Source organism: Terrapene carolina, unplaced genomic scaffold (assembly GCF_002925995.2).
Source record: "Terrapene carolina triunguis isolate 2854851 unplaced genomic scaffold, T_m_triunguis-2.0 Scaffold130, whole genome shotgun sequence".
NCBI classification, from domain to species: Eukaryota; Metazoa; Chordata; order Testudines; family Emydidae; genus Terrapene; species Terrapene triunguis.
In genome coordinates, this window is record NW_020664481.1 from 18,746,449 (window position 1) to 18,759,877 (window position 13,429).

The window sequence follows — 13,429 nt, forward strand, 5'->3', positions numbered from 1 at the left end:
ATTCTCCAAGATGATACAAAATGTGTTTTGTTCCAATAAAATATTGGGCGATACTGTAAACGGCTTCAGATTATTTCCAAAGGCTGCATCAACCGTTTATTTCGTTGTAAATGAAAATAATGAGAAAAATAAAATAATGGAGGAAATAAATGTTTCCGCTTGAACATTTTGGAAACTCCAGAGGATGTTGTTGGTCAGCATGAGATAAATTGTTTAGTTGACCATAATGATTTAATGAAAGGGTAACATGCTGTTCGTGTGTGGGTATAGCCTGACCTACGCTATAGAATTAGGTTGGAATAACTACATAGCTCTGGGTTGTGAAAAATCTACACCCGAAGCAGCATAGTTAAGCTGACCCAAGTCCTTGTGTAGACAGCATTAGGTCGATGAAGAATTCTTCCATTGACCTAGCTGGAGCCTCTTGAGGAGGTGGATTACTTACGTCAACAGGTGAATCCCTCCTGTCAGCATAGGTAGTGTCTATGCTGAAGTGCTATAGCGGCAGAGCTATATATAGTGTACTAACTGTAAACTAGCCCTGTGTGTGTACACACATGCAGGTCTATAGGTATGTGGGCGTGTATGCTCATGTGTGTGTTAGAGTGCATGCTGTAGGCATAGATTTTGCTGGACATGAGTAAATGTGCATATAGCTTGATTTGAGTGCAAGGTTAAACTGGAAACAAAGGTGTGACAGGCTGTGTGCTGGAGCCTGTGTTTTGGGGCTAGTTGAGATAACTGGGAACACCCTGAGCTGGTAAGCTTGAAATATACATAAGGTGAGGATACAAACAATTGGTCCTTACACGATCTGCAAAGCAATTTGTCCTTATATGATCTGTACCATGTCCAGACCAATTAGATTCAAGAAGAATAGATGTTTTAGTAGCCTGGAAAAATGTATATAAACTGTATAGTGTGTGATATGAATGATTTAGAATTATGGTATCACCCTGTACCTAAACCTCTTGAGTCAGAGCCTGGTTTGCATGGCCATAGCACGGTTATATGCCTAATAAAGTAAACGGAGTGATGAGCTGGAGTTGAACTGAGCTTTTGGATCCCAGAGAACTGGATGAAGTGTTCTCCCTGAACTGGATGAGGTGGTCTGGATAAGCCAATTGGAAGAGAGCTTGGAGGGAATCTCAACACATGCATGGGCCTATATGTGTGTGTAAACTCTGCCCAGAACCCTATGAAAAATCTGAGCTTTTTTAAATAGTATTTGCAAATTGGTAACATGCAAAATGGGAATGCAGCTTTTTCCTGGCTAAATGCTAGAGCATCCTGTGTTAAACGGCCTCAGACCAATGGACTTAGGACAGAATAAGAGAAGGAAGAACCACAGGGTACATTTCTTTTATCATCCAAAGCTGTTACTGAAACAATGTAAATATTTCCCCAGCATGACCCCACCACATGAAGCTGAAGTAAGCTGTGTGGAATGTGTTTATGTTTATTTTATTATCTGAAACAGAAACAAATGATGTGGTAGGGAAAACAAGGACAAAATGGACTTGAGACATTTCCAAATGTAACAATCTAAGAATTATTTATATGGACTGGACAAAATCTCTTGTACAGCCTGTATGTCCTGAAGAACATAAAGAATACCCTAGTATGTGCAAATAGCCCAGGAGAGTAGTGGGTTGCATTGTGTACCATTAACATTCAGTTGTGATGTTGAGACCAAGGGCTTAAACAAATTAAGCAGTTGGCTAGATGCCTCCAATGTATTTAAAACATCAACTGTGAAAGATTAATGAGTCTTGTTCATGCCTCTGTGACCCTACGCCCCATATTCTTCATAGAGATATTGCTATGATATGAACATGGCATAACTAAGATGTGCTCTATGCAAGATCGGTCATGTGAGATATCACTGAAAAGGTTATGATTTACTGAATATGATTATCCTATTTGTATGCATGTATCATTTCTGTATCTGATGCTAGGAATATTGACTATGTAACAATTACAACTGTGTTTACACCTGGGGAATGCCCACCAGACAGTAGGCAATCAGCCTGGATGGGCCATTCGGGAGAACAATAGGACTCTGGAGATGCTAATCTCCCACCTTCCTGAGAAACTTCCTGGGATGCTGCTTTGACACTGCAGGGTCATATGATCATGTCACCTGGTACTGGACCCCATCTTGGCCTACTAGTATTTTTCCACTAATCAGGAGTGGGGACCAAACTGGGAAACAAAGGATTCCTGCCATATGTAAATCTTATTTAAGGCAGGGAAGTTAGTTAATCAGGAGCATTCTTCACTGAATCCCCGCCCAGGATGACTGCTGAGAACGTCTAAAAAACCAGGGGGGGGGAGGGGAGAAGAGCTGAGCCTGGGCCAGAAAAGGTGTCTGGCCTGTGAAAGAAATGCCTAAAACAACATTTAGGGTGAGAAATTACTACTTGTAACCAGTTTCTTTAATATATTGAGCTTAGTTTGCATGTTTGTTTAATTTGCTCAGTAATCTGCTTTGGTCTGTTTGCTACCACTTATAATCACTTAAAACCTACCTTTTTATAAACTTTCGTTTATTCTAAAACCCAGTTTGTGGAATTCATAACAGGGGGTGGAGGGCAAAAAGCTGTGCATATCTTCCTCCACATTGAGGGAGGGAGTGAATTTCATGAGCTTATACCGTACAGTTTTCTGTGCAACACAAGACAATACAATTTTGGATTTGCACCCCAGAGGGGGTGTGCACTTGAGTGCTGGGCAATCCCCAAGCTGATTCTTCCCATACAGAGCTGATTTCAGTGTCTGTCTTTCTGCAGGTGGGCATGTCCCTACCTGGGTGTGTGCTAGAGGAGGCTTGAGGGCCTGGCTTAGCAGGACAGGGTGAGGGAGCCCAGGCTGATGGAACGGGCAGGCTCAGTGGGACCCCAGTACATCAGGTGGCACCCCGGAGTGTGTGCATGGGTAACCCGTCACAGCCTCCACACCAGTGGTTCTCGAACTGTGGGTCAGGACCCCAAAGTGGGTAATGACCCTGTTTTAAAGGGGTTGCCAAGGCTGGTGTTAGACTTGCTGGGGCCCGGGACTGAAGCCGAGGACTTCAGCCCTGGGTGGTGGGGCTCAGGTTACAACCCTTGGGCTTTGGTTTTGGCCCCCCTACTTGGGATGGCGGGGCTCAGGCTTTGGCATTGCTCCCCTTCCCCCCCAGCCTGGGGCAGTGGGCACTAGCAGGCTCAGATCTCGGTCCCTCCTCCTGGGGTCGTGTAGTAATATTTGTTGTTGGAAGGGGGTCATGGCGCAATGAAATTTGAGAACCCCTGCTCTACACTCTTTCTTCTAACACAAAAGGCCCTCCTCGACCAGGAGCTATGTGGAGTGGCCAACTGAAGATGTCATGTGAGCACTGTTGAGCTGAATCAGCTCGCAATGCTGGCAGGATTCTAGAGTATTGACGGCACTTCACTATTGATAATTAACTTTTCCGTAAAGTAACCATTAACTATCAGCACCGTGAATGACTGACTCTCTTCCAGGCCAACTTTCTAAACCTTTACTTATTGGGGAGGGGGAGCTGGAACTAAGCTGATAGGGTGGAAAACAAGCATCTTACTTAAGCTTAGCTGACATCTCTCCCCATCCACTTCCTCTGTGTCATACCTCCCAGCACCAAGTTGTGGTCCTAACTAACCGAGGCCCTGATCCTGCAAATGATAAAGCATGGTCAGATTGATGTGCCTGCTGAGATCTCCATTGAAGCTCCATGTGTGCACAGCAGAATGCCTCTGCAATATGGATTGCAGGATCAGGGCCCCAGATTGTAAGCTCTTTGTGACAGACACTGTGCCTTCATTCTCTGGGGATGCCCATGGTACTATCTGCAAATGTCACATTCAGGGGTGGTGAGTTATATGGGCTCCTTGGTGCTTGGGCTCCAGCAAATTCAGGACCCAGGGGGCCAGGCTCCACCAATGTTTGGGGCTGGGTCTCTCCCCCGGCGCCGCCTGCCACCCCCATGCACCTCCGCTGGAGCATCCCCCGGCCCCACCTGCCGCCCCTGCGTGCCATCCCCAAGCATTCCTGCCTGCCCCCTGCAGCTCCGCGCTGCTGCGTCCAGCTTCAAGGGAGCAGCGCCAGGGGCAGGCTGAGGCAGTTGCTGTGCTGGAGGAGCCCATGGCACACACTGCCCCCCCTTGGCAGCTGACTCTGAGTCGAGTCCGGGGTAGGGGTGAGCTTATCCTGGCTGGACCTCCTGAGCAGCAGCCTGGGGCTTGGGTGAGTGTTGGGCCAGGGAGGGAGGGGCTCCCCTCCCCCAGAGCTCGCTGCTGCTGGTGGGGAGAGGGCTGGGGGGGAGTCCTCCTATCTGGCCCCCTGCCCCAGGGCCTGCCTGCTGCACCCCAAACTCCTCATCCCTGGCCCAGCCCCACACCCCAACCCTCTGTCCCAGCCCAGAGCCTGCACCCAGCACCCAAACCCCCTCCCAGAGCTTGCACCCAGCACCCCAAACCCCCTCCTGCACTCCAACACCCTGTCCCAGCCCAGAGCCTGCACCCAGCACCCAAACTCCCTCCCAGAGCCTGCACTACCTCCTGCACCTCAACCCCCTGCCCCAGGCCAGAGCCTGCACCCAGCACCCAAACTCCTTCCCAGAGCCCACACCCCTCCCCACCCAAACTTCCTGCCAGAGCCTGCACCCCAAACCCCCTCCTGCACCCAAACTCCCTCCCAGAGCCTTAGGCAGGTGTGTGTGCGGGGACTTGGACCCGTTCTGGGCACCACCAAAAATTATACAAACCTGCCGCCCCGGTCACATTCTATTAATTTAAGGCTAGATAGGGCCTGGCCTTCATGCTGGCGAGCAGTTGGAAGGCTCAGGGTGAGCAGGAGCCTTCCTTGCCCCTTGCATGGCCCATAGAAGAGCCTGGCACAGCTGTTTTCCCTGTGCTCTGGGGAGTGCAGGGACCACCGTGCTCCCCTGGGGGCACATAACATTTCCAAGTGGGTGGGAAGGAGCCAGGGCAATATCCCTGCACACACTGGAATTTGTGCACCTCAGAAAGCAGTATAGCAGCCTCCCAGCATTCTGCCTCCCGGAGCTCCCTGCTGGGGTAGTGCAGCAGGACTGTGCCTTGAAGGACTGTAAGCTCCAGGGGCAGGAACCAGATCCTTGTCTGTGCCTTGTGCAGCATGGAGCATGCTGCCAGCACTTGGAATGACTAATCCTAGCCCTGCCCATTTACCCTCTATTGCGGGTCCCAATCAGCAGCTCGTAGCAAGACTCTCTGTTCTGTACAGAAATAGAATAATTCATTCCTTTACACACGCACACTTCCTGGCGTGCTCTTCTGCATATCACATCCAAGAGCTCTCCTGCTCATGGTGACTTCACGGAGGTGCTGGAGGCTGAGGTCCTGGCAGGGAGCATGGGGGAAGGTGTGGGTACCAAGCTTTTATCCCTGATGGGATGGCACAGCAGAGATGCAGGCAGTGCCCCAGCTTTGCAGGCAGCTCAGCAGCTGCAAGAGTGCTCTGAGTTCCTGAGTCCCATTCCTGCAGTTGCAGCATCAGAAGTTAAAAGAAGTTTCGTTCTCAGGGGGACAAGGCTGAAGGGCAGCTTCTCACAAGGGGAGGCACCGGGAGTGATGATCTATCACATATTAGTTATATACTATTTACTGAGTGCATCATAGAGAGGAGGGAAGCAGGGTGTAGTGGGGAACGAGGAGGTATATAGTGGAAGGCGGAAATATAGAGGGGGCACACAGAGAGTGGGCAGTGCGAGAAGGTGGTACAGACAGGATAGGGTAATACATGATAGGAGGGTAGTATAGAGGGGCTGGGTCATACATAGCCGGAGGGCAGTATACAGGGGATAGAGTGATCTGTGGCGAGAGGGTGGTATAGAGGAGCGGAGTGATAGGACCTGAATAGGGTTGCCAACTTTCTAATCACACAAACCCGAACACCCCTGCCCTGCCCCTTTTCCGAGGCCCTGTCCCGCTCGCTCCATCCCTGCTCCCTCTGTTGCTTGCTCTCCCCCACCCTCACTCACTTTCACTGGGCTGGGGCAGGGGGTTGGGGTGTGGGCAGGGGGTGAAGGTTCCGGCTAGGAGTGTGGGCTCTGGGGTGGGGCCAGGGATGAGGGGTTTGGGATGAAGGAGGGAGCTCTGGACTGGGGCAGGAGGTTGGGGTGCAGGAGGGGTTCGGCGTGCAGGATACCAGTGGCGCTTACCACGGCTCCCAGAGGTGACCGCCAGGTCCCTGCAGCCCCTAGATGCATGGGCGGCTAGGGAGGCTCCGCACACTGCCCTCACGCTCGCAGCTCCCATTGGTCGTGGTTTCCAGCCAATGGGAACTGCGGAGCCGGCACTGAGATGGGCGCAGCGCGTGGCGCCTCTGTGGCCGCCCATCTGTCAGGCCGACTGGAGCCACCAGGGTCCGTTTCCGACTGGGCGTTCCCGTTGAAAACCATACGCCTGGCAACCCTAGACCTGAGAAGGCAGGAGGGACCCTATAGAAGGGAGAGGCAGTAGTATGGGGGGGGGTGAGGTGATTCATAGTGGGGGGAGTGATGGGATTGGAAAGCGCTGCCTAGAGGGACTATAAAGGAGAGAGGGCGGTATAGAGGGGCGGGGCGATACACGGGAAGAGCGGTATGGGGGGGCGGGGTGAAGCTCAGAGAGGGAGGCAGCGAGGCCGCGATGGGTTAGCGGGGTGCTCCGTTGGCCGGTGTAACGGGCAGGAGCCGCAGGCGGGCGGGGCAGGGCAGGGCGGGGTTACAGGCTCCTCCCTTTAATGCTCTCCTGGGCGGTTCGGCTATTTCCGGTAGCCGAACCCGAGGTTTCCCGAAGGGTCCCGGTAAGTCACGTGGCACGGAGGGGGCGGTGTCGTGCCTCTTTCCCGCACGCAGGTTACGCTGGCCACGGAGCTGACGTACGCAGGTAGCGTAGGGGCCGCCTCTATCATGGCCGGTGGGGGAGGCGAGGCGGGAGCGTGCGCGGTGTCTGCCCCGCCGCTGCAGGGGCTGCAGCTGGTGCAGCAGGGGGCCGAGGCGCGGCTCTATCGGGGACAGTTCCTGGGCCGGGCGGCCGTGGTCAAGCTCCGCTTCCCCAAGCGCTACCGGCACCCGGCGCTGGAGGAGCGGCTGAGCCGGCGGCGGACGGCGCAGGAGGCCCGCTCCTTGCTGCGCTGCCGCCGGGCAGGTGGGGCTGAGAGATGAGGAGCAAAGGGGGGGCTCTAGGGGTGTGTCGGGGGCTTAGCTCAGGGGCAGAGGGGGGCTCTGTGGGTGTGGGGCGGGTTTGCTGGGGGGGTGAGTCTATGGTGTGATGGGGGTTGCTTGTGGGGCATGGGGGGGTGGGGGAGCCTAGGAGGAGGTGGGGGCTCTGTGGTGTGGGGCTGAGCTGGAGAGGTACAGGAATGAGTCTAGGGCAGGGGTTCTCAAACTGGGGGTTGGGACCCCTCAGGGTCACAAGGTTATTATATGGGGGGTCATGAGCTGTCAACCTCCACCCCAAATCCCGCTTTGCCTCCAGCATTTATAGTGGTGTTAAATATATAAAAAAGTGTTTTTAATTTATAAGGGGGGTTGTACTCAGAGGCTTGCTATGTGAAAGGGGTCACCAGTAAAAAAAAGTTTGAGAGCACCTGGTCTAGTGAGAGATAAGAGCTGCTTGTATGGAAGGGTCTTGGCACTGGTTGGGGAGGGGTTTGTATCGTGAATGGAGCCATCAGCACCTCTTTACACTTTTTCATAACCCCAGGTAACAGGGCTTTTAGTCAAATTGAAAGGCAACAAAAACCTACACAAAAGGACTTGTTTAAAATCCAGCACGCAATTGTCCTGAGTGACTCGCTGCCACAGGATATTGTTTTCTGTGGTCCTCGTTGTAGTAGCCGAACATTTCACAATATTAATGTATTCACAGAATATATTGATAGTATTTAGAAAGAGGCTTGGGCTTTTCTATGTTGGGGAAGTAATGGAAATAGGTGTTCTCCAACAGGTCCCTGCATGATTATTCTGAGATCTTGTCTACAATTAAAATGTAGAGTGACATATCTATGGGCTTGGATAAACTTGCAAGTTAGAGTGCAAGCCCCGGGCGCCCTAACTCCTGAGGTGTCCACACTCACAAGGCACGTTGATCACCTGGATTCTGCTCCTGGTAATCCACCTCCACAAGAAGCATAAAGCTTGCTGTGCCCTGGCTGAAATGCCCGGGCGTCAGTGTGGACGAGGTGTTGCATTACTGCTCTGTGATTGGCCTCTGGAAACGTCCCATAATCCCCTGAAGTCAAGTGGCCACTCTTCTCATTGTTTTGAAATTGTCTGCAGGCATGCAGATTTCCCCTTTCAAAGCTCTGTTTCTGACAGCTAGCATGCTTATCTGCTCCAGGACAAAGCAAACCATTAGTGTGGAATGATGCTGTTGTGAGGGGGGGAGGGGAGGCCTGCTGCTATCTGAACTTAAAAGACTGCATGCTGACTCTCTGCCCCCCAAAACACGGTCTCTTCCCCCACATACACACAACACACTCCCTGTCACACTCCACCCCCACCCCCCCATTTGAAAAGCACGTTCCAGTCACTTGCACACTGGGATAGCTACCACAATGCACTGCTCTTTGTGGTGTTGCAAGAGCTGCTAATGTGGCCATGCCAGTGCGCTTGCAGCTGACAGTGTAAACACACAGCAGCATTTCCCCTGCTCTAGTCTCCGAAGGCTGGTTTTACTGCCAGCGCGCTACATCTGCAAGGGTAGCCAAGCCCTATGTTGCTCAGAAGTTGGGAAAAGTTCACAACTCTGAGCGTAGTAGCTATTCCAACCTGACCTCTAGTGTAAATGTGGCTAGGTTGACAGAAGAATGCTTCCCTTGACCCAGCTACCAGGGCTGGGAGGTGGCTTACCTACAGTGATAGAAAAATCCCATCTGTCACTGCTGGAAGCCTCTATAGTGCTACAGCACTTTAGTTGTGCTGCTGTAATACCTGTAGGGTAGACAAGCCCATATTCTGAAGTAGTGTCAACACAAGAAGCTATTCTGGAAGCTATTGTGCCCTAAATTCACACTTTACCTTACTCTGAAGTAACTTGCAAGTGTAGACAAGCTCTTGGATGAATAATAGGAACAGCCTAAGTTATAGTGGGGCAAAACTATAACTTTTTTATAGAAGCAGGGAGATAAACCCTTGACCTTCAGGGCACCATCCACTAATGCAGGGGATCTCAAACTTCATTGCAGTGCGACCCCCTTCTGACAACAAAAATTACTACATGACCCCAAGATGGGGGGCTGAAGCCCGAGCCCACTGCCCTGGGTGAAGGGGCCAAAGCCTGAGCCCCACCGCCCCGGGGAGGGGAAGTAAAGCCTGAGGGCTTCAGCTGCAGGCAGGGGACCTGTAACCTGAGCCCCGCTGCCCAGGGCCGAAGCCCTCAGGCTTGAGCTTTCGGCTTCAGCCCCGGGTCCCAGCAAGTCTAAGCCAGCTCTGGTGACCCCATTAAAACAGGGTGATATTTATCTTCATCTGTAATTTCAAGATTCTTGTATGGTATTTTTTCTTCTCACAAAGAGCAAATAACTGGTATGTGTCTTCGTCATTTTCCTGATTTATTGTACTTGCTCAGGATCTGCTCAAAATGCAGCCATGCCTAGGACAAAATCTTAGCATATATTCTGCATCTGCCAGACAAATGTGTTGTCTGGCAGAGTGATTAATCCTGTATTCCACTGAAAGTGCAGGGGGGGATTTAAGGATACATAATGAAATTTCAGGAGTTGAAATTTAGAGCTTGTCTACATTATGGGGGATCCAGTGGCATAGCTACAGCTATGTCGGCATAATTCTGTGGTGTCGTCACATTCTACAGTGATGGAAGGGTTTTTTTTTTTTTTCCCCAGAGTGGTAGCCATGTTAGTCTGTATCAGCAAAAAGAACGAGGCGTACTTGTGGCACCTTAGAGACTAATAAATTTATTTGAGCATAAGCTTTTGTGGGCTAAAACCCACTTCATCGGATGCATGCAGTGGAAACTATAGTAGGAAGATATATATACACAGAGAACATGAAAAAATGGGTGTTGCCATACCAGCTGTATACCATCCTACTGTATTTTCCACTTCATGCATCTGACAAAGTGGGTTTTAGCCCATGAACGCTTATGCTCAAATAAATTTGTTAGTCTCTGAGGTGCCACAAGTACTCCTCGTTCTTTTTGGGGTTTTTTTGTTGCTATTGGAAAACCACCTCCTTGAGTGACAGTAGGTAGGTTGATGGAAGCATTTTTCTGTCAACCTAGCTGTGTCCTATTCCGAGGGTTAGGTTGGCAAAGCTATGGTAGTTGGATTTGGCTTTTTTACATCTCTGAGTGCCATAGCTCTGGCGACCTATATTTTAAGAGTAGACCAGGCATTAGGCAGGGCAGTAAACTTAACACTGCTAAACTTGGACTTGTCAGTGCACTAGAGGTCAGGATTTTGAGCTTCTGTCCCAATTCCAGGATAGTGTTGTAAACTTCTAAGAGTGCATTTGATTTATGTAATTATAAATTTTGAATATCTTAAAGCAAGCGTAAAAATTCTTATAAGCTAAAGGCTAGCATTTCTTCAACTCTTTTTTTTTTAATAGGGATTTCTGCACCAGTCGTTTACTTTGTGGATTATGTCTCCAACTGTATATATCTTGAAGATATCGTAGAATCAACTACAGTTCGGGATTATATAACTTCTGTACAGCAAAGTGGAAAGGATACCAGCAACCTCTTTCTCTTAGCAGAAAAGATAGGTGAGGTTTTGGCACGAATGCATGATGAGGATCTTATCCATGGAGATCTTACAACTTCCAACATGCTTTTGCGACCACCAGTAGAAGAGCTGGACCTGGTGCTGATAGATTTTGGACTGAGTTTTATTTCTGGTCTTCCTGAGGATAAAGGAGTTGATTTGTATGTTTTGGAGAAAGCTTTTCTGAGTACTCATCCAAACACAGACACACTGTTTGAAGCCCTGCTGAAGAAGTACTCTGCTACATCTAAAAAATCAAGTCTAGTGATCAAAAAGCTGGATGAAGTACGACTAAGGGGAAGAAAGAGATCCATGGTTGGATAGAAGAAAGCAGAATTTGTGGGAGGGTAGGGGAAATGTAACTTCCTATGATGTGCAAATGTGCTTGTTTATTAATTGTTTGGTCTTATTTCATAATTCACCATTTTGGTAGCTTTCATTGTCTTACAAATGTACAATAAACCAGTTTAATCCAACATGGTGGTGATCCTTGTACAGCAATCTGACAAGTGGCTCAGAGTAACCAAGTTAATGATAGGTGATGGGAGTGCAAGTGGGAAAGTAACAGCTGAGGTGGGAACAGTTGCTTTTCTTGTCTCCTAACGATCAGATATCCCTTTTTTAAAAGAAAAATCCAATATTTGTAGTGTGCTTTGCTATGCAAACATAGAGCTTGTATTGTTAGAGCATTAAAAATGTTATGTTTATTGCAGTAAATTTGGGAAAGTGTAAATTTTGGCTCTGTTTTCAAATCAACTTTGTTTTCTTAAGCCAATAGTCAGTTACATCCGTAATAGAAATGACCAAGTCCTCTGCTCAGGATCTTTCAGTTAAACAAAAGTGTTGCAACTTTCCATGCAGAGTTTCTGTAAGAAGGAGTGCTTCCACTCTGACTGTTTAGGCCCTCTAAAATAAATCAATTTTTTTTTTTATTCAGAGTATAGCAACAGCGGAATGCCATAGTGGATCAGAGATGAGGTCCATCTACTCTGGTATCCTGCTTCCTACACTGGTCAATATCAGATACTTCTGAGGAAAATGTATTCTTGGGGGAATTCTGCACCAAAAAAATTAAAATTCTGCATATTTTATTTGTCAAAACAGAATATAATCATGCCATTTTCAATTCTTTGGTAATTTATTTCAAAATACCTGTCATCAAGTATTTCTGTAATGATACAGATGACAAAAAGGATTCCCCCCAGAAGTAGGGAGTTAAAGAAACCCCTAGGACAATCCAGTTCCTGTTTCTCTGTTATGCTTTCGTTTGGTGTGTCACATACGCCCACATCCTCAGAGTCCAGCCGCAGATTCTACTCCGAAGTTTCATTACTGCCTGCCAGGCAGAGACAACTCGTACCTGCTGATAGTGTGTGTGTGTGTGGGGGGGGGGGGGGGGGGGGGGGGGACAATTTAAAGGTTCGGCCGCCAGCTCCATTCCTGCCCCCCCCCCCCCCCCCCGGCAGACTTCACCCCCTCCTTACTTAAGTCTCCCCTCCCGGAAAGCAGCAGCCCCTCCCTGCAGCTCCCAGCTATTGCTTCTGCCTCTTCTGGCAGCTGCTGGGCAGGGAGGGGGTCTGGGGGCACTATGTGACTGAGTAGGGCTAGCAAACGTGGGAACTGCAGCCTGCCCATGCCTCCTGGGGAGCTGGGCTCTGCTGGACCTTAGCAGTGGGCAGCAACTCTGCAGTGCCAATTCTGCAGGGGACGGGAGGGAATTAAATTCTGTGCAGAACATTAATTCTGAGCAAACTCTGTGTTGTGCAATGGTGCAGAATTCCCCCAGGAGCCAAAATGTAAGAATTCTGCAGTTGGCAGATGTGGGCTAATCAGCCCCCCACATCGTGATCACTCATACATCTAAGCCCTGAACCACACGTTTAAACATTAATTGGAAATATGTTCTTAGCATTAGCTACTCTAACTCTGGATATTCTTGTCATCTGTATAAATGTCCAATTCCTTCTTGAATGTTGTTAAGTTCTTAGCCTCTGACTTTTGGTGGCAATCAGTTCTACACTCTAATTATGTATTTATTTCTTTTCATCAGTTTAGAACTTGTCACCTTTGTTCCCCTGTTCCTGTGGTATGAAATGGGGAGAGCAGAAACTCCTGATCTACCATCTCTATACCATACCTTATTTTATACTTTTATTCCCTGTTGTTTATGTCCTTTCCAAAATACAGAATCTGCATCTTTTCAATCTCTCTTCCTATGAGCTTTTTCCATGGACAAGTAGTGTAGACAAGCCCTAATCATTCTTGTCACCCTTCTCTGAACCTCTTCTTATTTTGTAATAACCACTGCTGTAAACCAATAACTACTGTAGTTTTATTTTTCCTGTGACATTTTTGTAACAATGGCTCATCTGCACCCTTTGGGGAAGATGGGTGGTTATATTTTTTAATATCTTAGGGAGCCCTGAGATTGGGGGCAGGCTCCTGGGTCTCAGGCAGCCCCCAGGGCTCGTGGGAGGGAGCATGGTGAGTTTCTTTGTCCTGGGGGAAGAGAACGGGCGCACAAGGGGTCCGCCCCTTGCTCGGTGGGGAAAGCGGCGGAGCCCCAGTCTGGCTCCCTAGAAGCCGCTGCCATGCCGGCAATCGGCGTGAGACGCCTACCGAGCAGCTCCGTGGCTCAGCTTTAGCGCCGCAGCCTGAGAGCGGGGAGGAGCCGAGT

The 13,429-nt window shown here is 49.4% G+C and overlaps 1 protein-coding gene across 1 annotated transcript; it reads left to right on the plus strand.

The window, feature by feature from the left end:
* Positions 1-6,928: 6,928 nt before the first annotated feature.
* TP53RK (TP53 regulating kinase) lies at positions 6,929-11,228 on the plus strand. The gene is made up of 2 exons (XM_024204445.1): positions 6,929-7,172; positions 10,598-11,228. The coding sequence occupies exons 1-2, from the start codon at positions 6,935-6,937 to the stop codon at positions 11,074-11,076; spliced, it is 717 nt and encodes a 238-aa protein (XP_024060213.1). The 5' UTR covers positions 6,929-6,934; the 3' UTR covers positions 11,077-11,228.
* The last annotated feature ends 2,201 nt before the right edge of the window (positions 11,229-13,429 follow it).

Bases quoted from the DNA above. Each gene is read 5' to 3' on its own strand.
- TP53RK (XM_024204445.1), top strand. From the start codon at position 6,935: ATGGCCGGTGGGGGAGGCGAGGCGGGAGCGTGCGCGGTGTCTGCCCCG. The intron at 7,173-10,597 runs GTGGGGCTGAGA...TTTTTTTAATAG, and splicing joins GCTGCGCTGCCGCCGGGCAG to GGATTTCTGCACCAGTCGTT.